This window comes from Cyprinus carpio, chromosome A19, assembly GCF_018340385.1.
Source record: "Cyprinus carpio isolate SPL01 chromosome A19, ASM1834038v1, whole genome shotgun sequence".
Taxonomy (NCBI): domain Eukaryota; kingdom Metazoa; phylum Chordata; class Actinopteri; order Cypriniformes; family Cyprinidae; genus Cyprinus; species Cyprinus carpio.
This window is the reverse complement of record NC_056590.1, coordinates 342,084-370,000: the sequence shown is the minus strand read 5'-3', so window position 1 is coordinate 370,000 and position 27,917 is coordinate 342,084. Positions and strand designations below refer to the sequence as shown.

General features: G+C 37.8%; 1 protein-coding gene across 2 annotated transcripts in view; it reads left to right on the top strand.

Annotated features, from left to right (window-relative positions):
• Positions 1–27,917, top strand: part of LOC109055778 (E3 ubiquitin-protein ligase RNF19A-like) — a 32,843-nt gene that overhangs the window by 3,515 nt on the left and 1,411 nt on the right. For both annotated transcript variants that reach the window (XM_042775930.1, XM_042775931.1), the window contains exons 2-9: positions 15,029–15,872; positions 21,146–21,354; positions 21,778–21,922; positions 22,066–22,228; positions 23,668–23,782; positions 24,944–25,105; positions 26,279–26,492; positions 27,772–27,915. In XM_042775930.1, the coding sequence (XP_042631864.1) occupies positions 15,029–15,872; positions 21,146–21,354; positions 21,778–21,922; positions 22,066–22,228; positions 23,668–23,782; positions 24,944–25,105; positions 26,279–26,492; positions 27,772–27,915 (1,996 nt within the window). The remainder of the gene's footprint in view (positions 1–15,028; positions 15,873–21,145; positions 21,355–21,777; positions 21,923–22,065; positions 22,229–23,667; positions 23,783–24,943; positions 25,106–26,278; positions 26,493–27,771; positions 27,916–27,917) is intronic.

Sequence of the window (27,917 nt, the reverse complement as noted above, 5' to 3'; positions counted from 1 at the left end):
GAGCTCTAGTTTGTGTACTGTAAACAGAAAGTGCCCATTGAGAAGCACCAGGAACATGAATCACTTCACAAAAGAGAATAAATGACTGATATCACTGGTTTACTTATACTGAGTTTTTCCACGTAAACCATTTATGTGTTTACGTAATTTTGCATGAAAGCTGTCATTTCCTAAAAGCTACAGATAAATCTGATCCAGGCACTTTCACTTTTGTAAGAACGCTCTATATCCGGAGATGAAGGGAACTTGATGGCAAGTGACGCCCTGTTTTGAAAGCCACATGAATGCAGGTGTTTCGATGTGAAGGCTTGACTGCTTTATATATTTCTCAGTTTGTTTGCATTACACTTACTAATGAAGTTTATTAAACTCATGCATAGGGAAGTAATGATTCACTGCGAGCCGGTTGAATTCGATACAAATATGTGACGATTCAAATCAGATGAAATGTTAAACGAATTGCAATAAATTTTTGTGGTAGGTAGGGATGCTCATTTTAACCGGTTAACCGACCGTAAGAATTTTGACCGATTAATACAATCAGCTAACGGTTTAAAAAGTCATTTATTTTATTTTTTTTCAGTAATTTATCAAAATATTTAAAAAGGTTTGCTGCATAGTTAAAAAAAAAAGCGCATAAATGCGTTTTTAGAAAAAAAAACAAGTCGCTTATAAGTCGCATTTTATTATTTTATTCAGAGATAGGCTTAATGCTGATGCTAAATGTTTACAAACATTATAATAAACACTGAACATAGCTAGGCTATTTTAGTTCCCCTCACTCCACGACAAATCCTTTCAGTTTAACAGGATTTAGAAAAGAACAAGAATTAAAAATATAATAAGCTATAGCTATATAAACGACAAGCCAAAACAAATTTATTTAGGCTTAAACAACTGAAACCAACGTTGGGTCTCTCATTCAACAAAAAATCAAATGTTTCTGTATTCGCGATGTAGCTATTTGAATACCAAAATATTATTTATGTAGCCTACTTCACTTGCATTCCAAACCACGTAAAACAAAATGTCTTGCCCAACATCACGGTGATAACGCTTCATGGCACAGATTTTACTAGTGTGAATTTGTGTTTTTTCCCATATGTTTGACTGACTGTATTTTGTTATGATAATGAACAGGCTAAATTGTCAAGGTAGCAATGCTTAACTGTGTGTGCGAATCTGGCGCAATCATTTGAATTTTTTCCTTCTAATAGTGGAAGCAACCACTACTTTTAGTCATAAAGATAATCGGAATTGTAAAAGTTTTGCCTTTATTTGTGTACATTCACAATAAAAACAAAGCTTTGTGCTTTTGTAAAATAAGCCTAAAGAAACATAGGATGCGGTTTTCTGCCATCTGGTTTCCTTTCGCGCAGCACAAAAATGAACCAAAGCTCTGCATAATAGGCTACTTATTGCACAATTGTTTGTTCGTTTTCATAATTTAAGTAAAAATATATTTCTCACATAGGCCTATTACTTCGTTATATATATAGCTTAGCTTTATTATGTTTTTCCCCGCTCGCAGAAGCGCTGCAGGTGCGTGATGTGATATGATATGAATCCTCATGTTCTGGTGTTTGCTGCATTTTGCGCATGTAAAATAAATCCCCAGGAAACAAATGTAAATTTTAGTATTTTTAACGGGTCACAGACGCTTACGCTTAATTTCTCGAGCAGTTTTTGTAGGGGACACAAATAATACAGCTAAAATTGTACTTGTAAGGATACGTATACACAGAGGAAAGCCTTACTACTATTAGTGTGGCAGGGAGATTGTGCCAAATTAGACAACTTCAAGCTGTTGTGATCGCGCCTCGACAGAGGTCGTGTCTGTTGTAGACATTACTATAGTGTTATGTTGCCAAGTCTGAGGTTTTCCCCTGGAATTGGCCTACTTTATCACTGTTGCCGCGGGTGGTTTTTCATGTCCGCGGGTTGAAGCGACCCCATATTTTTAGGGGGGACAACCCTCAGATGGGGGGTCCTGTCCCCCCCCGACCCCACCGGGATTTCTGCATTTCAATTTAGTTTTGTTATTTGACATATTTCTCTTTCACGAAGAAATATGCAGCATTTTGTCCAAGCAATAATAAAAGGAGACCTTTTCATTTATAATTTGTCTTAAATCTAAAATCATGAGAAAATTTAATCGTGAAATCAGTATCATGAATCGAATCGAATTGTGAGTTGAGTGAATAGTAGCATCCCTACTTATGCATTCATAATCGCACATTGATATTTTCAGCTTTATTTTTCCCAGCTGATACTGTGTACAGCAGCCGTATATAGAAAGCCTGTGTTTAGCACTCATCAGTTGGAGCTAAATCTTACTGCTGAATGACCTGGTGAGGCCAGCTGAACTGGCAGTGTTTGGATCAGATGGTGACGTCTTAATCTCTGTCTGAGTGAAGCTCCTTTTAGATTAGCCACTCAACCTGCAGCAGTGTTAACATTGTCATTCACCAGCTAGAGCTTGTTAATCCAGCTGTGTATCATGATATTGACACAGCTATGTTGGGGAAGAAGCTACTTGAAATTTGTTGCTTCCCAATGGTAATTTTAGTTTGTAAGTTACGTTCAGCTACAGTCAAGCATTTCTTCTGATAAATTAATAATAGTTACTAACAAGCTGCTAAAATTACGTAGCAGCTCTTTCTGGGGATGGAATTTTTATATATTGTTTATTTCATTTATTTACTTTGCACAGTAAGTTACCCAATTTGAGCAATAGCCTTCAGGGAGTAGTTCACCTGAAAACATCACAATAATCCACAAGTAATCCACAACACTCCAGTACTTGTAGATTATTGTGATGTTTTTATCAGCTGTTTGGACTCTCATTCTGACGGCACCCATTCACTGCAGAGGATCCACTGGTGAGCAAGTGATGTAATGCTCCATTTCACCAAATATGTTCCCATGAGGAAACAAGTCATTACATCCTGTATGACCTGTGGGTGAGTACATTTTCAGCTAAGGATTCCTTTTAAACAGAAACAGATATATTTACTAGGGATGCACCAAAATGAAAATTCTTTGCCAAAGCCAAACAAAATGAAACACTGGGCCAAATACCAAACACGTTTTTTCATGCCACCCCCCATCCAAAAACGGTAAGGAGACTGCATTAACATTTTAATAATTTGATAAACTAGTGCTTTTTTGTTCTCGGTTTAAGAGATGAACTCGGCTAAACTTATTTGTCAACTCCACAGTAGTGATGCTCCTTGTTTCATACGAATTACATAATCTGAGAATATTAGTTTTCAGCTATCCAAATTACCAAGCCTCTTCTGTTCAACTAACGATTAGTTGACTATTAGGGGGCAGCCCTAGTTTGGTTATTGCTTCAGTGTGTCTCAGTGTAGAGCAGCTTGCACAATGAAGTGTGACGACATAACCTGCGACATTTATCACAATACTCTGGTATACTTGTTGAAAAAAAAGTGGCTTGTTGTTGGAAAATCTGTTTAGGGAATTGTCATTTAACAATACAGTTTGTTCTGTTCCATATGTAAACACACAGGATACTGAGCTATTTCTGTTTTGTGTCTCTTGGCACAAGCCCGGCTGTTAGCAAGAGGTCATTTTGCTTGGTTAATATTGTATAAGAGCCATTGATAACTACTGGTTTTCGCTCCACCTGTCCTTGTTCAGTCTGCAGTGTTCTTTCCTGGTTAGATTGGAATGGAGACGGATTATACCCAACCTGAATAAGCCTTTTATTTTAGCTGCTCAGCTGACAGCAGTTTGAAAGGCAGCTCGGGGATTTTGGATTTGGTGTGTCAGGCTTAGTATCTGATCAAAGCTTTGTGTGGAGTATAAATATCACAGTGATCAATGCCATACAAGGCAAAACATGGTGAGTGACCAGGAAGTAGCAGGCCTGGTTTTAGGAGTAGAGCGAATGTACATCGTCATGGTGAGGAAGTCTGTCCTCAGTGAAGAATGCTCCCGGAAATTGCTTTAATAAGCTCATTACAGAAATCCCACTGCATTCTGTATACATGCCTGCACACAGGATGCTTGCCAGCCTCTGAGAGGTGTGTGTGTGTCCCCTGAAGCAGCTGGGACAGTGGCAAGCGCTCTCCTGCTGGCATAATCTGCAATTGTGCTGATGAAGAAAAGCCTATTTGGTCTCTTGGTGTACACACAAACACAGAGCAGATGAACACGGCCTCACAAAATTCCTAGCTGCTGACATCATTTCCTCCCGGGCCTCAGCTGACTGGAAAAGGGGGTGGAAGGGAGAAAAATGGGGGGAAAGAAGGGTGAAATCCTTTATACTGTGCTGGCGTGTCCGCCCTGCATGTTGCTTTGACTGCTCTTTCTCAGCCGCTTTGGTTAGAGGGAAACTTCTTAGCAACTTAGCTGATTTACATGGTTCCTTGGAGTCAGACGTTACTGTAGTGGCTGTATAAATCTCCTGATGTCTCACTCATGTGAGCTGCTCTTTATGATGCTGGCTGCTGTTTTATATGAGCTAAATGGCTTCCATATGTGAGAAATGGAGTTACAAATTTGAGTGGTACATTCAGCAGGAACCCAGTTTACTCATTTCATTCAGACCTCTTTTTTTCCCCACAAGCTTTATGCTTCGTCTTAGTTTTGTCTGTACATGTCCTTTTTTGAAATTTTCTGAATATTAATTGTCCCAAATGATGTACTGTACACTTTGTACTTGAACTATGTACAGTGGACTCTCATACCATCTTACAGTTTTAAAAGCCCCTCTCCATACCCTGCATAAAAAAAAACTCTAAAAGTTGAGTGCATGAAGTGTCTTTCATGCCATGTTTTTCAATTAAGTAAGTGCTTCATCTGGGTATTTAAAATGCACTTTAAGTTAATTGTGAACATACTACTTAAACTACAAAATGGTTTAAATAGTGCATAGATAGTGCAAGTATGTGAGTTGGGATGCATCTATTGTCTTAATGGAAAAACAATTTAGATTTATCTTTTGGGCACTGAAATTTCAGCAACTGAAAATATTTGGCAGAAATCAAGGAATTTTTGGTTTGGGCCAAATAGTTTTGGAGGGCTTAAAGCCATTGACAAAAACTGTGTTTATGTTAAATTAGAACTTTTCTGATTGTGTTTTTACCATGTCAGAAGAACTGTGACTGGTTTAAATTATGACATGAGAACACAACAACATAAACAGCATACCAAGTTCAGCTATCCAAATTAAATTACCCAGTGTTTTGGCTTTTGGCTAAATAACAAAAAAAAGTACATCACTAGTTTGCTTGTTACAGTAGTTAATTATATTTATTATTTATTTTTGAATCTAATATCTTGGTGTTATCCCCCCATTTTATATATATATAAATTAGTCAGTGAACATGGTGTACGTCAACTACCTGTTAGCAGTCAGCTTTTTACGAGGAGTATAAACAGATTCTGAGTAGTTAAATATAGTGACAATAAAGCAATGTTCAGAGAAATGGTTTTCCTTTGCCCCAGCTTGTCATGCTGGATTGTTTGTTGACTATAAAAACATTTACACCCAGTAAATGAAATTCTGTGAAGCTCTAATGGATGTTATTAAAGGGTTCATATGATGCTGCTAAAAAAGAACATTATTTTGAGTATTTGGTGTAATGAAATGTTTATACAGTTTAAGTTTCAAAAAACAAGTTATTTTCCACATACTGTACATTATTGTTGCTCCTCTATGCTCCGCCTTTCTGAAACGCATCATTTTTTACAAAGCTCATAATTCTAAAAAGTGAGGTGTGCTATCCAGTGCATTGTGACTGGCCGAATGCCTCAAGCGTGTGACGGAAATGTTACGCCCCTTAACATACTGCAATGTGTGTCCCGGTCAGAACACCTGCGCAACAAGACAAAAACAAAAAAACCCATTACAAATGAGCCATTTGTGCATCCAGTGGGGACATAATTAAGGATTATAATGACGAAAACCCGATTCGGACAGTAATTGTTTCTCATGTGGACGTTTACATATCACCTCAGTAATAAAACTTATTGATTCGGATGGCAATATATTCACAGAGGAGGAGTGAGTTCTGTGATCCTATACGAACCTGGGAACGCGCTGCTCACGTGACCAATCACACAATTGTCTGCTGTATAAAAAAATAAAAAAAATAAATATTAAAAAAAAAAGATTATTGTATGTATTCTTATTGTGTAAAATGTATTTAAAAATACTTATGTCAAATGTATTCTTATTATGCCAAGCATATTTTATAATATATAATCCTATTTAGGGATGTCAACGATTAATCGATGATCGATTAATTGTCGATAAGAGATGCAATCGATTAAGGCTGTCGATGGTCGGTTAACCGATTTATGTTGGGCTGCGTGCGGCTCATGCGCAGAACACGTGCGAGCGGCTGTGAGTGACGGTGACGGTATATAAAAGCATCATCATTCATTCACAATGTACAAATTAAGCTTTTAATGTGATTTGAACTTTAGAGTACATTAAAATAGAAACAACATCAAAGTTCTTCAACATAAAAAGCAATAGAAATGTAGTAACTAATTTCATCAGATAACGGTTTCATATCGTGTGCTTTGCAGGGCTGCGGGACACAGGACAGGTAGTCTATTCATTCCTACAACCACTGATCTATATGTTTCATTAATTTTGTTCCCTAAATAACCCATGATTTAAGTGAAATAAGGGAACAAATTAATAAATCGAATTCATGAAATCTTTAATTTCCCTTCCCATGTTTAGTAAGAGATGCGAAAACAGTTATTAAAAGTGAAAGTTAATAAAATAAACCTGCGAAATTAGAGGGTTACACTGTGAAGATTTAGGAAAAGAAACAATGCCTATATGTTATTGAATTTGTGGAAATTCGTGACTAACCGGCAAACCAGAACAAAGCCGCGTAAATGAAGACTATGGGCTCGAACGGCATCCAGAGGCATGCTCGCGATCTAACATTATCCTATTATTCCTCTAATAAACAAAGCTTTTATACCACACTTGTCATAATCAGGGTTTATAATTTGTAAATAAATAATTGCTGGATTCAAAACAGCGATTAATAGGCGCTGTGACTGACACAATAAGTTTTCCCACGCGCATTCACTGATGTCACTAAACGGTGACGCCATCGTTCACAAGTTTCTGCATGGACCTAACTAGCCTAGGGCACAGGTTCTCAAGCCTTGGGACAAAATGGATGCTTTAAGGAAAATGTATAGCCTATATAAGTAATAGGCCCAAAATAAAAATAATTTGTTTTCATGTTTTTTTTTTTTAAATATGCGAAATATATCTGACTTCAATAATTAAGATAACGGATTTAAAACAGAAGTGTGGCTGCGCTTCATATGTTCACGGAAAGAAAAAAAAAGGATGACAACGCATTCTGTTTGTTTGCTTTATTTTACAAGAGCACAAATCTCCTGTTTTTATTGTGAGTGTGCACAAATGAAAGTAAACACTTTTGGGGAAAAGGTTTTTTTTTTTTTTTTATGTCTCAGCTGTTTCGATCGCGCCGGAGCCTGCTGCACACGTATATTCTAGCGATTCAAACTTACATCGCAGTCTGTTTCTTTTATCAAAATAAAATAGTCAACTAAACATTTAAAATGTTACACTGGTCAGTTTAAACAGACCTTATTCCGGTTCACTCTGCTGTTATGCCAAGGACGTTTGTGCATGTGAAGAGGATGATCTTTTCCGTCTATATGCGAATGCATGTAAAGTACAAGCCTTGTTTACATTACAAATAATAGTTTAACATTCAAATGCATTGCGAATATGGAAACATTTTGATTTATGCCGAATGAGACATGAGAAATAACCTCCAAATAAATCTAGCCAAAGCCGCGCTCGCTCGTCCTCGTCTGCACGCATGCACTGTCACGATCTAATGCACTGTATGCCGGGTTTTTAAAAACAAATAGGCCTACCGGACCGCAAAAATTAAAAATCTGACATTTTCTAGGACAGAATCCAGCAGGATCAAATTAATGTGAGCAACAGTGTTTTGGTGCAGCAGCGCCGATGTAGTTCACTTAATGTGCAGCGCAGTCACACGCGCGCCACAGTTAGGTTTGGGATAATTTTATTTTAAATGCCATAATGTCAGTTGAAAACATTGCAATTGTGTTTTAAAATACAACAACGAGCACCACGAAACCATTTAAAGAGGCGCGTTCAGCGGTCTCCGTGCGGGATTGGAAACGGTCAACAAAGTAAAATTACCTCAAACGTATGGCGCGCCCTCTTCATTTTATAAAATCATCATAATCACATCTATTCATTTTAGAATCATGCTACTAGCATTTTATTCAGACTAAAACCCCTTTAATTCAAGTGAGAAAGCGTTTTGTGTGTGTGTGTGGCTTTTGCACATCCTGTCATGCTGGTGACTGCGTGCCTGCAATAGACGCATTTTGCAGCATTATGGTTAACGATTAATCGATTAATTGATCGTTAATTTAAACGACGATCGATCATGGAAATAATCGAAATTTGACATCCCTAATCCTATTTATTATTTAATTATTTAAATCTCCTGTTTAAAAAGATGTGCTATAGTTGTATGTAATTATACGCGATATAGTTATGTACCCCATTTATCCATTTATGATACACATTTAAAAACTGTATTGCATACCTGCTGCTGCCATAATTAAGACCCATTTCAAATGTTTGCGTGGTTTTCTTCTTTTTGCTCCCAGTCGCTGTGAGCAGTTATGAAGTATTATTCTTTTAAATGCTTTCCTGCATTTTAGAAATAAAAATGTATGCAAGTTACACCGAAGTACAACAGTTAACGTACCTGATGGTGTTCGGGAGTGCTCAAAAAGGGTTTAAGCACTGAATTTTGAATCGATTTCTTGTTGTAAACTCATAGATGTGGATTCGGACAGCAATTAAATTACCACACGACCTCGGTGTTTGTCAAAATATAGTAGGTTATTTGGCTGGGGGTGGTGAGAGAAAAATACAGACATCCTGGATTCGGATGGCAATTAAATCACCGACTACCCCCTGTAAATGGTGAAAATCACTTATGTCCCCCTAAAAAACAATTACTGTCTGAATAGGGTTTAATACTGTCTTTTTACACATTGCGTTGCATCGAACCGCACTGCTTAATATAAAATCATGTCTGCATTTGTGATCGGAGAAACGACAAACAACAAGCGCTAACGTTACTCTACACTGCTTAAAAATCGCATTTGAATCATCAGTGGCATATCCTTTACATATATAAACGTACTTACAGACTGTGAGTCAGAGCAGCCAGACAGTAGTCTACTCTCCCAGGATCAGGAAACACTCCTCCATTTGGGTTGAATTGTTCTAGGACAGTGTTGTAAATACAACTTAACCACTGATTTCTAGTTGTGTCCTGTTTTGGAAGGCCAAACAAAGTATTTTCGCTTTCACAACGAAACGGCGACTCCACAACATGGCGCTGGCGGCTACAGCGAGAATCAAAGTTATGCCTTCTTTCTTTGCGTGAACATTTGGGTGGCATTATGCAAATCTTCCCACATCGTGACGTAGAGATGTGGGGGCGTGTTTAAACGAGGTGTTCCAGGGGGGCGTGGACAAGTCTTAACTTTTATAAAGAATATCTCTTTGGATTTGAGACTTTAGTCTTTGCAACTTTAGGGATCTTATCTATTCACAAACAGCTTGTAACACTCCAAAGAAGAAGGAAAACTTGAAATCGCATCATATGACTCCTTTAACTCCTCCAGTGTTTGCATTAACTCTCCAAGACCCCTTTAGTAAACAAAGACCCCACACTGGAACATCGCTAGTTTTGACATTTACTGTAACATTGTGATAAGTTGAAATTCTCTTCATAATGGCGCCCTGACTGAATATTAAAAGCTAATGCTTATGATGTCTTTTGTCATACCAATGACTAATTAGAGTAATCACATGGAAAATGCCTCACCGGGGTTCTCTGCTCACTAATATATTCATATTCCTTAAAGTAGTTTTATGATTGAACGTTTCGAAAAAAGTACCAGATCTATAAAAGAAAAACGTATGTTTACAGTTGTTGCGGCTTTAAGGGAAATCAAGCATGGGAAACTGTCCTTGATGAGCTAGAAAAATGAGTAATGTTCATATAATGCATCTAAACAGCATACCACACTGGTTAGACAAGGTAGGTGTGTTGTGGGAATGTGTTCAACAGCGTCAGCTGTTTTGCATTGCAGCTCTCAAATCAGTTTTATTTGATTCTGGGTGCTTTATTTCTCATCATCAGCTCAACCAGCAAATGTCGATTAAAATGAGCAAGAGCTGTTTGCACATACCAGTCAGCGTTATCAGGACTAGACTAAACCTAGAATGCAAAACAGTGAAGATGTTATCTATACCTAACTTTTGTGTTGAGTTGGAATGAACCCTAAATGAGAGTAATGTGGCTGTTAATGGTATCTTATCTATTTTGAGTGTTATCAGCTTGCCGTGGCATTTGTCTCAAGGGCTCATACATGTCCTTACGTGTGTTTTGACAAGTCACCAGAGTGGTATTGGGTGTATCTTAGGTGCATGCAGGAAGTCAGCATTGAACACAACACACGTTAAAACGTATGTTAGGCCAATTAAGTTTAATTATTCTAAGTGTTCCTGCTCCTCCTTCGGTTGTTATTCAAGAACATGCTGGAACAATCATCTATCTGTTTCCTTGTATTACATAAACACACACATGGAGATCTTGGCATCTGCTGTTAAGAATAATCTCTGAAACTTGCTCAGGTCAACTAGTTGAATGTTGAGATTCCTCTGCTACCTGGCTGTGAAATAATCAAGGTTTAAGTACCCAGATATGTGGCACCAATGTTAAATAGATTAGTAAATGAATTATTTAAAGTAATTATAAACAAGTAATATAGTTCATCTTTCTCTAAGCAATATAGTTCATTAATTTTACTGTATTATATTCAGGATGTATAGACTGGAGCATCATGTGGTGTACTTTTATCTGCTTTTTGCGATCTTGGATGGGTGGGATTCCTTGTATGGGCACTTCTCCCGGAAGAGCACTCGCACACATCAACCAAAGCAAGAGCAGCCCAACATGTTTATTCATTAGCCACAGTTCATTTAAGTCAAAGTTATTGTCTCTGTTTTATTTGTTGATGTCACAGCTTGCAGGAGCTCGACTGTTTTCGAAGAGAAGCGGCACATCTGTTTCTGTCTTTTTTGATAAAACTAGAGACTCTTCTGAGATGCAATACTACTCTATAGTTACTCAAGATTAACATAAGATTGGCAGAAACTGTGTGTGTGTTATGTCCCCTTTAAGTTTTGGTCTCACACATCTGCCATACTTGTAAGAGTTTGTGGAATATTTTGGAACAATTGATGATCTGGGAATGTGCATCACAATTCCTATCAGACTTTGTCTAAAAAAACAAAAGTATCATTGATAGTTAAGTGGAACTCATTTGGCTGACTATCTGCTTCCTTTAAACTCATGAGCAAATACCCTAGTGTGTTTTGAATAAAGAGTGTGAAAAACCCCAGCTGGAAAGTGTGTGTGTGTGTGTGTTTGCACAAGGAGGTTTAAATATTTCTGGTATGGCTTAGAGGCAGCAGAGAGTCTTGGATCACAAAGAGAAAGAAACATATAATGCAAATTGCCAAAGAAACCAGAGTGTGGAAAACACCTTTTATTATTGTCAAGAGTCGTTAAGTATATGTCCTGTTATTCCTATGACTTCTCATGTGACAGACTGCATGGTTTTTGGGAAACTCTGATGATTCATACTGATGTCTCTTCCTCATTCTGTTGAGACTGACACTTTTTATTGTGCTGCATGTGATAAGTTCTCACCTATTCATATGCAAAAACACTTTCTGTGCTAACTAAAGTATCTTGCTGCACGCACAATGTGATATCTTTAACCCACAGACATTCATTTAGAAATGTTTTTTTTTTTTTTTTTTTTTTCTGAAACGAGAGCTCTCGCCAGCCTCTCTGGTGTGTTTGTCAAAGGCCTGCAGGCAGGGTGAGGAAACGCATCTATGAATGATGAGAAGGATCCTCATTCTCTTGCCTGTTCTGCTGTCTCAGGTTTCTGTGGCTTTCACTGGCATGCAGTAGTTGCATCTGAAGGGCCTTGTATGCGCAGTGGTTGTGCGAATGATTTGCCGGAGCCACGGGCATCTGTAGAGTAGCGCAGGACGTTAATTCTCACACATTAATAGTATTTTTATTTCCTAACAGGCCCTGTTGCTCGTGTGCCAGTGATTATGTGCCATAGGCTGCCTACCCCTGTTCTAACCTTTTACAGTGTCAGTGATGTCCATCATGTTCCAAAGCGGTTCTGCAGTATTTTTGTAATTGTTTCATTACTGTGAACTTGCTGTTTTCAGCTTTTCATCAGCTTTTCCACTGAATCAGTGCTTCTCAAAACTCATCTTGGCATTGTTTAACGTTTTCAGACAGCAGGAATCAATTGCAGCCCTTAAACTTACTGCTCACTCGAAATTCATGAACGGAACACTGAAAATGTGCAATTGTTAAAGTATGTAAGTTAACATTTCTATACATTGTATTACTATTTCTATCTTTGAATTAACTATCTATTTCTATCTTTTAACAACTTTTACTTTCTATAAGTCTTTAAGTTAGGGTTAGTTGTTTGTAATTATGCATCATTTAGTGTTAGTACAAGTAACGTAACAAGGACACTGTAAAATAAAGTGTCACCCAGAAAAATTGTTACCCAGAATTTTGTAACACATTGTATATATTTATATAGTTATTTTAAAATCAAAGTCAAAAACTTGTTTATAGTTATAACTAAAACAGTTAATGAAAAACCAGTCAGTAATTCTCCTAACACATATAAGGTGAAGTACATGCAATGTGTTTCCATTTCATTTGGGGTTTGAATGAAAGTCGTGATGACTTGCAGTTCAGTGAGTGAGTCAGGTGTTAATTGAGTAACCACTTTCATTTAGTGAATGATTCATTATTAGGGCTGTTCGATATGGAGGACAAATAAAATTGATTTGATGCAGTAATCACATTTAATTTCAAGATTTAAAACTGGAAAAAATGACATCATCCAAATACGCATGTCTGTTTTTATTTCTTGGTAAAAAAAAAAAAAAAAAACATCACTCCAAACTACTGTGTGGAACCAATAATTTACTAAAGTGACATTATGTAAAATGTTTTATTCAGCAAATACTTAAAAAAAAAAAAAAAAAGTCATAATTTACTCGTCCTGATGTTGTTACAAACGGTTACAAAACTTTTAGAATTTCTCAAAATATAATTTGTTCCACAGAAGAACAAGTAGGTTTTAGAATGACATGATGGTGAGTAGATGATTCAATTTTCAAATTTCCATTTTTGGCTGATTTATATTTTTATTTTTGGCTTAAAATATATATTTTAGTGACAGTTTAAATAGAAATAGTTTACACTTGATCAATAGCATTTGCAACATCAGGGTAAACAAATGATGGGTAAAATGAAGCAGTGTATCAAAAACACAGTGGTATCACAGTATGGCTTGAAGCAAAAATTAAATTGCAAAAAAAAAAAAAAAAAAAAAAACATGATTTAATTAAAAGCATATATGCACTGCAGGTTTGCCAGAAAATTGCCAAAAATAAAAGCTTAAAGGGGTGGGTGACCGGTTGTTTTTTTTTTTTTTTTTTTTTTTTTTTTTTCCCTAGGCTTGATTGTGTTTATGGGGTGTAGTCTAACATGTTAATGCTTTGTTTGTTAAAAAAAAAAAAAAAAAAACAGCTAGTCCAGTGTGTTGTGATTGGCTAAACCGCCTCTAGTGCGTGTCTAAACGTCCCACCCCTCGCCTCAGCAGCATGTGCTCCCGTTGCATTATAAAAAATGGCATCGTCTATATTGCTTATCAATTTGAGCAACGATTGAAGCCCAGAGAATATTAGTGAAGAGGATCGTGCAGAAACTGTGCAAGCACAGCTCTTAATGGTATGTTTTTTTTGTTTGTTGTTGTCTTATACTTTTAGATACACTGTTATTTGTAAATGCTACTGCTTCTGTCAGCTTTTAATATACGGTTTTATCCTGATTAAAGCTTTAATAATACAGTACAAAGCAAAACCGCACCACGCATCCATGTTTGAACACCTTCTCATAGCTATGGTTAAAAAAAAAAAAAACTGTGAAAATAAGTGTATAATTGATTGTTCATTGCTGGAGCTGAGCTGAATGAGAGAGAGAGTGAGATGCAGAGTATGTGCAGATGAGGGCGACGCAAGGAACAGGATTGAGAGCCGCTGCTTTAGAACATTGATTTTGAAACTTGTGAATCCATTAGAATCTTTAGAAGACATAATTGTGATTCATATATGAACAGATTTTTTCGTGCACCCCTATTTTTCTTCCTCTTCTCTAAAACAGCGCAGCATTTGTTGTGTGATCCTGGGGGCGGGGTTTATCTGGGTTTGTGATGTCACGAACCCAGGAAGTAACTCGTAGTACTTACGAGCCTTTTTTGTGGGCATTAAACTGCTACACATTTAAAAGATATCTCCATTTGCATTGAACTTTCAGCGCTGCAACTTTGCAGATACTGTTTATGCTCAAACAGCAACATTACACACTAACTAACGTTAAAAAAGTGAAATTTCAATCAACCACCCTTTTAATTGTTTAACATTTTAAAAAATAAATAAAGATATAAAAATTAAGTATTGTTATTTTAAAATTGTCTTTATTTTTTTACAGTTTAATAGCATTATTTTTATTATTATTATTTTATGACAAATTACTGAACAGTATGGATTGTTCTCCAAGTCTTCAGAGTAAAAACTAATTTTTCAGATGTTTTTTTTTTTTAATTTTTTTTTATTTTTGATTTGGTTAGGCAGATACATATATATATACATACACACACACACACACACACACACACACACACACATATATATATTAGATTATATTTTTATGTAATAAAATCAATATAAAATGTATATCAAATGAGGTCATCTGTCTTCCACTGTTAGATGTGCATTGTCTCACTCAGCCATGTCTCTGTTTCTTCACAGATCAGGTCGAGATCCAGCCTGGTGACTCCAAACTGACCCGTGTGTCCCAACTTGAGCTGCCTGGCTCAAGGGAGCAGCTTGCAGAGAGTTCACCACCATGTCTTAACACCTCACACTCCCCTCTGAAAACCCTGTCCCCCCTTCCCTCTCTCTCCTCTCCCTCCCCCTCCTCCTCCTCCTCCCCCTCTGCCCTCCCTGTAGAAGCTTCCCAGTCCTTTAGAAACCACAGTGCCTCCTCTGGAGAAATGAGTCTGCAGCAGCAGCAGGGGTCCGAGAGGGACCTTCCCTCCGCAGCCTCATCCGTCAGTCTGCCCTCCATACGGAAGACACCTAAAAAGCGCCGCATCTCGCTGCGCTCGCTGTTCCGCCGGCGCTGCGGCGACCCCAAATCCCGCAAATCACGTGCACTGGCCGCTGGAGTGGATGGCATCGCCAGTGTGGAGAGCGTGCACTCAGAAATGTGCCAGCAGCAGGATCACGCCTCGGCGCTTTCTGCACCCGGTGTGGCCTCCACCTCATCTTCATCTTCCTCATCCTCAGCCTCCACCTCTGAACTGCTGGAGTGCCCACTGTGCCTGCTGCGCCACACCAGAGACCGCTTCCCTGACATCATGACATGCCACCACCGCTCTTGTGCCGACTGCCTTCGACAGTATCTGCGCATCGAGATCTCTGAGAGCAGGGTCAACATCAGCTGCCCAGAGTGCTCAGAGCGCTTCAACCCCCACGACATCCGCATAATACTCAACGACCGTGTGCTCATGGAGAAATATGAGGAGTTCATGCTGCGCCGCTGGCTGGTGGCCGACCCTGACTGCCGCTGGTGCCCTGCTCCAGACTGCGGGTAAGGGCACTTTCAATAAAACTTTTTTTTTATTTTTCTAAATATGCATTCACTACCGTTTGAAAGTTTGGAGTTAAGATGAAAAAAAAGAAACTGCTTATGGAAGCTATCTCTTAGGTTGCATTTGATCAAAAACACAGTTAAGAAAAAAATAATGCTGTGAAAACTGTACATGTAAATTGTCTATTTGAATATATTTTAAGCTGTAATTTATTCCTGTGATCAAAGCTGAGTTTTCAGAAGAAACATTTCTTAATTTACTTAACATTTTAAATTTGATTTACAGACATTTTTGTGCTGTTTTCTATCAGTTTGGACTTGAAAATCTATTGGGCTAGTAATATATCGATTATCACAGAATTGCTGTTTTCGTAATATCATATCGTGAGCCATGTATCGTGATTCGTATCGTGAGGAACCCTGCGATTCCCACCCCTACTTGAAACCTAGGAGTTTTAAGAAAATTTGCAACTTGTAGGTTATTTTATTATCATTGGGATTATACTATTATAGTCTTTATTAATAGTTTGCATTAGTTTTTTTAAATGTAGCCTATATATTCCATTTCCATCGTAGTTAATTTGTCATATATATATATATATTATATATATATATATATATATATATATATATATATATATATATATATATTAGATATATATATATATATATATTATATATATATATATATATATATATATATATATATATATATATATATATATTCCTATACACACACTTTCTCCTTTTTTTTTTTTTTTTTTTTTTGTCTGTTTTAATTTGTTATAGTAGTGCATCAAACATTTCCCTGGCAACCAGCTGAAATAAAATAATAAAAAAAAAAGTTTATTTCAAGGAAAAAAAAAATGTAATGGTTCTGCATTTTCACTGTATTATGATTGATGATAACCTTTGTGTTGTACAGCCTCTGTGATATGGTTGCATTATGTCACCGGTACAGCACAATGCTGACATCCTGTTGCTATAGCAGCATGTGATCGGAGTTTAGATTTCCATGACACATTTTTTTGCCTGGTTGTGTGTGTATGGATGGTTTGTCTTTTTTTTGATTAGTTGTTGTGTTACCACAGCTGCTGTGACTGCATGTGTGTGTATTTGCTTATTTGTGGCCTGTTTGTTTTGGTACATCAGTCTTAGGAGAAGTAGAGGTCATTTTGTGTGAATGTGTGAGCATTTATAAACAGCCTCTTACCTAAATATACTTAAAGGGATAGTTCACTCAAAAATGAACATTTTATGTTTATCTGCTTACCCCCAGGGCATCCAAGATTTAGGTGACTTTGTTTGTTCAGTAGAACACAAACAGATTTTTAGCTGAAACCGTTGCAGTCTGTCTGTAACGTAAGTGGATGGGAATCACGGCTTTGAGAGTCCTAAAACGTACACAAACAAAACCAAATTAAACCCTGCGGCTCGTGGCGATGATGTGTAAAGACACAAAAGGATCAGTCTGTGCAAGAAACTGAACAGTATTTATATAGTTTTTTTTACCTCTGATTTTGACCTTTTTGTCTGAATTTTTGTGATGTTCTTAAGTTTTTGAGTGTGTGCGTTATTCTTGTTTTTGGTTTGATGTGGATCACAGACTTATAAGTGCATCTCTTAAAAAAATGGACAATTGACACTCTATCTACAATAGCTGCTTTTCAGTGTAGCAAACTGTTGTGCTGCTTAATATTTTTGTGGAAACCATGATACTCTTCCAGAATTAATTGAATAAATTAAAAACAATAGCATTTATTTGAAATCTTTTGTAACATTTTTCCTTACGGTCTTTGATTAATTTATTGCAACATTGCCTTTTTTTTTTCTTTAGAAACTTTCAAAACTTACTGGTCCCAAGATTTTGAACGGCACTGTAAAAGTACTTTTTGAATGTGTTGCAAAAGGAATAAATAATTAATTGTAAAGTAGGCTCTAGAGAGTTTTGACTTGTAACTTGATTATAATTGCAATTATTGGTCAGGGATTCAGCTTTTCTCTTGTTGAATCTCTTTTTGCTTGGCACGGACTCTGAGCCAGATATATTTTCGACATCATCTGAAGTTAGCACAAGCCAAAGGCGTAGCATGATGTTGTGATCAGCGCTTTTGGAGACCTGACACTGGTGACACTGTCACTTTGAATGGAGTCTTTTATCAGGCCAGTGGAGAGCCTGGCAGCAGATCTTATCATGCTACACACTCATCTCTGCACAGATCTGAATTCAGCTGTGCCCTGTGTTTCAATGATAACACAACCTTTTGAGCTGCCTGTTTTCTCTTGTCCTTTCTGGTAATCATTTACAGTTGTTTATTTTCTCAGCAGGTACTATTATACCTCTCACTTTGAAGGGTGTGTATATTTGTGTGCATGACAAAGAGCTCTCTCCCACAAAATTAGGTACTTTTTGCTATGTACTTTTTAAACGCGTTTCAAAGCATCATCAGTGTAGGAAGCAACAACTAGTCTACATGCCATGGCAAGTTTGGTTGCAGTTATATATGTTGAGGTATGCTTTGATCGGTGATCAGAGAGATATTTCTGGAAATTGAGAAATGGCTTCTCATATCAAGATGGTATTTGTTGAAATGTTAAATCTGTGAAAGGTAAGTTTTGTATTGTCCTGGAAGCCTTTGTGCTTGAGGGCCAATCATCAGATGCAGGTAAACCAGAGAAAAGTCACTTATAAAAACAATGAATTCTTCAATAACAACTGTTTTCAACACCGTTAACAATAATAAATGTTTCTTGTATAGCAAATCAGCATATTATACTGATTTCTGAATGATCATGTGACACTGTAATGATGCTAAAAATTCAGCTGTGCATCACAGCAATAAATTACTTTAAAAAAAAAAGAATATGCACATAGAAAAATGCTCTTTTAAATTGTAATAATCTGACATTTCTTTATCTCACAACTGTTTTAACTGCATTTTTGATCAAATAAATGTAGCCTTGCTGAGCATAAGAGAAGTCTTAAAAAAGCATTTTAAAACTAATGTTACAATAGATAATGGTTATTTTAAACTGTAGTAGTGTCACAATATTAGTTTTTGATCAAATAAATACAGCTTTGATGAGCATAAACTCTTACAAATTAGTGTATGTACACTACACAAAAAAAGTGCAGACTTTGTGAATAGCCTCATTTCTCTTTTCTGTTAAAGCCATTTTTATCAGAATTAGGGCAAAGTATTTGAACACTTTCTGGCCATCAGATTTTAGAATAGCGTGTTCATGGTTAATGTGAACAGCAGACTGAGTGAGTTACATTAATTCTGCATTGTTGCAGGACTGGTTGAGAGTACGCTGTCTTTGAAGACAAATATGCAGTGTTTAAAAAAAAAAAAAAAAAAAAAGTCTGTTGAGTGGAAAAGCTTTGTTCCGTGTTTTATGCTGTGTGGTGCATGTGTGTGTGCTGTGGAAGAGCAATTTTGTTTGACGTTTGTCCTGGTGCTGTCATTATCCTTATTTTGACATGACTGTCTTTTGTCAGGGTTCATTGTAGATCGGACGTCTCTAATGTCTCCAACAGTATGTTTACTCTTACACTCTCAGAGTCATGTAGAAATATGGGCAACTCCAATAACAAAGGCCTTTTTGTTTGCGGAAACCGATGTAGTGGAGGCTTTTCTCAGACGGGAAACCGACCAAGAAAGTTGACCAGATGACATCTGGTTTGCACCATAGAGTTAGGTTCTTTTATATCAAATTATATTGTGTAATTATGTCAACACATGCAAACTCTTTCAAAAGGTTTTGAGATCCTGTTTCTGTGGTTGGAATAACTTGACTGATCATGTAGTGCACAATCTTTTCTCAGCTTCTAGTGTTATTTTATCACATGATAATAAGTGTTATGTAACTCTTCTGTCTAGCACGCACATCACTTAGTGTAGTGATCCTGTTACTGTCTCTCATATACCTTTTCCAACAAGGCAGTTTGAGTGCTGGTTCAGAGCCTAGTTTCAAATCGGTTCTTTGTCTTTCGACACCCAAAGCACCAGCTCTGAACCAGGAAAAGTGGATCGTAAGTAGCACCAAAACATTGCTGATCTAGAAGAAAGAAGCACTTGCATAATTTTTGAAATGGCAGCTAAACACGATGGATGCGATTTAAGCAAAAACAAAAGCGGTGTGAGGAGGAAACAAGCTGATTTCTTGCACTCTGGTCCTCTCTGGAAGTCCAGAGTAAATTACAGGGATGTAATCTAGATACTTTCACGAACATGTTGGATTTGCTGTGTTTGGATGCCGGTGTAGGTTAGCAAAGCCTTGCATTTATTTATATAGTGCTTTATTGTGTATTGTTGTACACCCAAAGTGCTTTATAAGTATGTGGGGGGGGGGGGGTCTCTCTTCAACCACCGCCAGTGTGCAGCATCCACAGGACAGCGGCGCCAGTGCGCTCACCACACACCAGCTACAGGTGGAGAGGAGAGAGAGTCATAGAGCCAGTCAGGTGGTTGGGGATTATTAGGAGGCTAAGATTGACAAAGGCCGGGGGGGGCAATTTGGCCAGGACACCGGGGTTACACCCCTACTCTTTACGAGAAGTGCCATGGGATTTTTAATGACCACACAGAGTCAGGACCTTGGTTTAATGTCTCATCCGAAAGACGGAAAGCCATGATCATTAATAGCAACACAACGTCTGCCGTTGTTTATGGTGTGTTTGTGTTTGGCACTGCCACACTAGCATTGCTGGGAAGGATGAGATGTATTCAGTCACGTAAAACCTGTCTCTGTGGTGGCTCTGTAGCCTGTGGAAAGGCAACCTGGTTCCTAGAAGGCTTGGTAGTCAAACCAACTCCAAACCGCCAATAGCACTAGTTCTGAACTCGCACCTGGGTCATGCTGGTGGAAAAGCGGTATCAGATCTGTCCATTTGCCCCTTGTGACTTTCCAACAACCTTTAGCTCTGCAGACAAGCACAACGTCTAGCTCCATTCAATAGGTTCTCATTAATAATGATGCGGTCGCATTGGCTGGTGCCTGCTGTAATTGATGATGCCATCAATTCAGATTAGCAGGGCAATTAATTTAGATCGACCATCATCGAGTTGTGTTGTTAACAGATAGCTGCAGCTGTTTTGGGTAAGGTGGTCATTGCTCATACTTGGATTTGGAGATTTGAACAAACATGAAGTATTAGTAAACGATTAGTTTACTGTAGTAATGCTAATAGAGATTTTCTTGCTTGATGATATGTGTGAGCTAATGCATCGTGTATAGCTGAGAATGTGTTTGTCTGTTTGATTTGACAGGTATGCAGTCATTGCCTTCGGCTGTGCCAGCTGTCCAAAGATCACGTGTGGTCGTGAGGGCTGTGGGACTGAGTTCTGTTACCACTGTAAACAGCTGTGGCACCCAAATCAGACCTGTGACGCCGCCCGACAGCAGAGAGCTCAGAGCCTCCGGCTGAGACCCTTCAGATCATCATCACTCAGCTACAGCCAGGAGAGCGGCGCTGCTGGTGAGACCATTAAACACACATACACAAACCTTCAAATCCAGTGGATCTGTCAACTACAAGTGTTTTCACTCGAGGGCTTTTGGTGCAGACTTGACATCAGAGTTTGGTTCATTTTATTTTTGTAAAATCAGTTATGGCAGATGTGGGCCTAAAAAGACTAAGGCTAAGATATGATTGAAGTGAATTTTTTGTTTGCTTATATTTTAGAATGTATAAATAGCTGAGACATATTTGTGCTATTTGTTAGTAAAAAAGTATCCCATAATTACAAACAGTTTTTCAAAAATATATAATTATCTCCCCTAAATGTTCATGCAGTGCATTTTTGTTTTTACAATGGGGCAGTTGCTGCACAATAGCTTACACACAGCACAAGCCTGATTTCGTGAGCTGTATGTGAGTAAATGTGTCTGTGTCTCTCTGCCGATGACATAAAGCCATGTCCCCGCTGTGCGGCCTACATCATCAAGATGAACGATGGGAGCTGTAATCACATGACCTGTGCTGTGTGTGGCTGTGAGTTCTGCTGGCTGTGTATGAAGGAGATCTCTGACCTGCACTACTTAAGGTCAGTGTCCTGCACCCACTGCAGTGTTCACAATGTTTAACGGCATTATTGACAGTATGTGAGAACTGATGAAAGTTAGAGTTGTCAGAATTATTTCTGTGCTAAGGTTACATTTCTGTTTAACTTCTCTGTTCCTGACACAGTCCTTCGGGATGCACATTCTGGGGTAAGAAGCCGTGGAGCAGGAAGAAGAAAATCCTGTGGCAGTTGGGCACACTTGTGGGCGCTCCGGTTGGCATTGCACTGATTGCTGGCATTGCCATACCTGCAATGATCATTGGGATTCCTGTGTATGTGGGCAGAAAGGTGGGTGGCTAATCCAAACACTCAGGCTTTGAATGATGAGAATCAAGGGTGAGGTTTTAATTAGTTTGTTTTCAAACCCAATCTTTTGAACTAATTGTAAGGTACGAAATTGGATTCATTTTTCAGATAAGTCATATTTGGTATATCTGCACCGGGTGATTATATAGGGGGGTGTATCTGCATAGAAAACAAATTTAAAAAAGCTGAAAAAAGTTTTTACACCGAAGACTTTCAAACCATCCTTTTCAATAACCATAACCATATCAGTAACAGGATTTTTTTTTTTTTATATAACTCTTTTCACTTGAGTTTGTCATAGACCACATTTCCACTGTATGTGACCCTTACAAAAGACTTCCCTTAATAAAATTATGATTTCGTGATTAAACTTTAATAAATAATAATTCTATTATATAGTATACTGTAAAATAAAAACTGTAATTAAAACAGTAATTAAAATGTTATAATAAACCTGTAAAATTACAATACTAATATTTAAAATCTTTCTATCTGCATTTTAGCAATGTTACAGTGTTCACATCAAGTTATGTTGCAATTATACATTTTATTTTGATATATTGTGCAGCTTAAAAGTAAAAAGTTATACTAATATGAATACTATGAATATTTAGTAATATGAATTGCATGTTGTCTTGTTTTTTGCCTGTGTGTACAAAGCCTGCATATATTTTTTAAAGTTCATGGATGATAATGATCCTGATAATAGTGCCTAATTGGTCATCTATAATCATTAGAAAGCTATTACAGTACTGCATTATCAACCTTAACTTGGATTGAACTTGCTGACAAGTAGACATCAGTTCATTTCTTTTAATTTAGCAGCATTTCATGTGACCACTTTTTTTGTGAACCAGTTTCTCCAAATGCCTTTGTCATGACGTCAAGATAATAAGGGCCTTCGTTTTTTCTGACTAGAAGAACACTGCTTATTATAAACGCTTTTAGAAACTGGTGCCAGCATGCTGAAATCAGTTTGACGAGTGCTATTCTTACATCGGTATTAATAGATTTAAAGATTTATATGCCCAGCAAATAGCAGTGATGTAGTATAATTTGCGTGAGTTAATATGCCGCCTGTCTCAGAACCAGTTTAATCCACTGCAAACTGGGTCACTTGTACAATGATTATTAACACTTCAGATATGTGCTGTTCAGTTTGAATTTCATTATGAAGGGATTTCCATAACGTCTGTTTATCTGACCTGAATCCTAACTGAGCACTGCATTATGAAATATGACAACCTACATGTCTTATCGCACACTTTTCAGCCTTGTTTGATCTGCAAGAGACTCTTGTTAGATCATCAAGTGGGAAATTATGCTAGCATTATGAGTAACCAAAGCGTGATTTAATCAAGAATAATGAGCAGAGGGATATGTGTTTACTCACTCTCAGTCTTTGAATCCATCTGCTTCAGATTCATAATCGTTATGAGGGGAAGGACACCTCCAAGCACAAGAGAAACCTTGTCATAGCCGGCGGGGTGACACTGTCCGTGATCGTGTCTCCAGTGGTTGCTGCCGTCACTGTCGGTAAGCAGACTTCTTTCTTTTTTCTGTCTAATGATTCACTTTATGATTTGAATTGCACTATTATGAAAGGAATAATCTGTTTTTACTAAACCCATAACCTATATTAAAAGTCGGCAGTAAATTCAGCCCCAACCTCTTAACAAACGGACTGCATTTGAAACTCATTAGACATTTTTTGGCGGTATAATTAAAGATTAGCCATTTTAAAATATCACATTGATTCATTTAAAATGTAACCGACTGTGATTTCATTGTAAATATTTGCATGCTGCATTTTAATTGCAGCATGCAGCTATTTATAATCGGCTTAACACTGCACAGCCAAAGCCTAAAATTAAGCTTGCCTAAAGATGTAATACTAAAGACTGTATAGTAGTGTCCACACCAATGCACAGTAACCTGGACATTGTGGAATCAAAGGAATCAAACAAGCAGACGCTGCTGCTAAAGAAGCACTGAATCCACAGATTTTGAAGTGTTTCATAAAACCCTCAGATCTTAAAGTACTGCAGTATATAACATCCTCAACAAATGGCAAAATGACTGGGATCAGTGCACCAACAAGCTGTATGAAGTCACATCTTTAGTTTCAGTAATCGCTGGGATCACATCATACATACACAATGCTGAAAATACACATACGCATTCCAGAATAACACTCATGTTCTAAATATATCAAATGAAGATCTACTGATATGCACTTTATGACAGAGTCCAGTAACCCTTAAACATATTTAATTAAACTTTCTCTTAAGAGATTATATTTCTCTGCAAACACTGTCAGAGAAAGAGTTTTCTTAAGAGTTTTTAATGTGATCTTTTATACTATTTCTACTTGTTACTAAGCATGAAAACATCCAAAGGAGCTGACATAGTGTTTAAACACCAACCAACCACCCAGTGCATGATAATGATCTGTTTGTAATAAACACAAGCTGCAGTTTTGAGTTTCGAGAAATACTCAAGCTTCAGTCGGTGTGCTTGGCTGTCCATGTTTTTATCGTTCATCAACAGGAAGAATTGTTTGGAAAGTGCTTCCAACAGTATCGTGCTCTTTTGTTATTGTTATAGTGGTCTTCCCTATTCTCATTGAATTAAAAAAAAAAACAATCGATACCAAACCCTAGTTCTGTGTAAGCATTATATTGTGTGTCTGTGCAGGTATAGGAGTGCCCATCATGTTGGCGTACGTCTATGGTGTGGTGCCCATCTCTCTGTGCCGCAGCGGTGGTTGCGGCGTGTCTGCGGGGAATGGTAAAGGTGTGCGCATTGAGTTTGATGACGAGAACGACATGAACGTGGGCACCGGAGCTGCTGTGACTGGTGAGGGAACCTCGCTGAATGCAAACACGTGCCTATTCACAACACCTTTATAATGCTCGATGTCACACGCTGAGAAGCCAAACAGTATTTAAAAGTGTTCAGCCTCTGTCTTGGCTGTCACTTCCTCTCATTTACAGTCTCTGTCTTCAAGAGTTGTCTATCACATTTCACACTTTCTCGCCTCCTCGCTCATGTTTAATGCAGATGTGTGAAGTGTGTTCTAGTCTGCTAGAATGTGTTCGATTTACTGCTGCCCCCCACAGACTTGCACTGAAGGTGAGCCATGTCTAGAGACTTTGAGTTTATCCGTTTCCAGACGCAACTCCTGAAACTCAAGGATCAAGTAGCTTTGTTTCTCAAACACCAAATAATTCCTGGGAAGCACATGTAACTCTGGTAACAAGTAACTTTTGTCCTGATGTGCAGTGCGAGTTAGAGGCAAAAGGTTTAGAAATATATTTGTGCTGTATGTAAGAAAGCAGGTTTCTCAAATTCTGCATCATCTTTTCCCAAATTGATTGTTTTTATTTTTCTGGATTCTGTTTTAATGGTTTAAAAGGATGTGTAATAAGTTCATTAAAACTTAAAAAAAATACTGATAATCAAAAGGATGTATAAACCTTTAACAGTCTTGTAAAATGCTATCAAATGGAATTTTGACAAACAAAATGATGTACAACAGAGGTTTACGTTTAAATTAAAACATGGATGAAAAATTGTGATATTGTGGCTCTGAGAGCAGCTCTGGAGATGAAGTTCATGTTCACATATAGCAGATGTTGAAAACATTGAGCATCACGCATGCTTGAGTTTGGGTAGTAGAAGAAACTGCCATTCATTTACACAAACTTTATATTTAAAGTCTTTGTGCGCTTTAATATTTGCACAGACTAATCCGTACTGTAACTTCATTAACTGTACAGCTGTACTTTTGATTTCTTTAAATTGACATTCTGCCTTATACAGTAAATTCTGTTTTTATGACTGCAGTTGTCTGCATTTTTTGCATCACAGAAATCATAGGGCTCTAATCAGGCTTGTAGTGCAAATCTCAAACACCGAACACTGGAACTGTACTACTGATGTTTATTTATTTATTTATTTTTTCCCGGAATGCTTCACACTTTTATGAACTGCTGTAATGACCCCTTTCTATCTATTCTCTTTTATCAGACACCACTTCGGTAGCAGAGACCAGGCATAACCCCAGCATCGGCGAGGGCAGCGTGGGGGGTCTGACGGGCAGCCTGAGTGCCAGCGGGAGCCACATGGACCGAATTGGAGCAATGAGAGACAACCTGAGTGAGAACGCCAGCACTATGGCCCTCGCCGGGGCCAGCATCACTGGCAGCTTGTCAGGAAGTGCCATGGTCAACTGCTTTAACAGGTCAGTGACACGATGTCTGCATGTTATGTGTGCATTTGTTAGCCTTTAAGGCACATGTATTTTGAAATCCAAGTGTGATGTACACTGTGGGCATACTCTAAAGTTCAAAATGCAAAACACCACCACAATCCAAAAAGACTGAGAAACATTTCAATTTCAACAAACAGACTGACGTGAACATTCGCACACTGTCCAGGCCAGTGATTCTGGAGCCACTGCACTTGTTGAGCATCTCTCACACATTCATTTCAGGTCTTGGACTTTACTAATGAGCTAATGACCTGAATCAGGTGTGTCTGATTAAATAGACATGCAAAACGTAAAAGGAACAGGGCTGCCAGTAAGATTCATGCTTCTGGTCTCATGCCCAGAACCTCTGCTGTTAAATAAAACCAGGACTTGGTGGCACTCATGAACACAGTGAATTGCAGAGGAAGATGGAAGATCCTTCACATTTTATACAGTTTATGCATACAAGAAGATCTAACAGCTGGATTTGAAGTTTCACAGACGAGGCTTAAGCCTAGTCCCAGACTAAAATACATGTCTGGGCTGTTTAAACTGAAGGAAACATGCACTGACATATCTTTTAATATGTAAATGTCATTGATTTGTCTCAAGATGCATGCCAGTGATGTTTTTTTTTCTAAGGTGCATTTATAAAAGCCACAAATGTCCTAATTTAATCTAAGGCCTGTCTGTGAAACCAGGCCTAAATGTTTATTAGATATTCAAAAACTTGTTTAAAATATGCATTTGCTAAATGCTGACAGTATATGAATAAAGGGTCACACTTTAGTTTGGGAGCCAATTCTCATATTAACTAGATATTAACTCTGACTTTTGCCTCCAACTTCTGATTTGCTGATTATTTATAATTAGTAAGGTAGTTGTGAAGTTTAGTATTGGGGTTGATTAAGGGATCTAATACATGCTCGTGCAGAATAAGGCATTAATATGTGCTTTAAGTACTAATGAATAGCCAGTGTGCTAGTAATATGCATGCTAATAAGCAGCTAGTTAATAGTGAGAATTGGTTGTTAAAATAAAGTGTTACTGAATAAAGTGTTACAGTTATTAGGCAGCTTCTAACATGGCCAAACAGGAAAACTTCCTTGCTGCTAATTAAAAAAATACAAATAAATTTAGCCCTTGGCAATTATATTGGTCAACAACTAGTTATTTGATAAACACCTGCCGTCTACCGTTTTCACACATTGGTCTGAACAGACATTGCATGTGAAGATTCATGTAAACATGGGCTGTTTGTGTACCTCAGGTTGGAGGTTCAAGCTGATGTTCAAAAGGAGCGCTGCAGTCTGAGCGGGGAGTCCGGCACCGTCAGTCTGGGGACAATCAGTGACAACGCTAGTACCAAAGCAATGGCTGGATCCATTCTCAACGCCTACCTGCCCCTGGACAGGT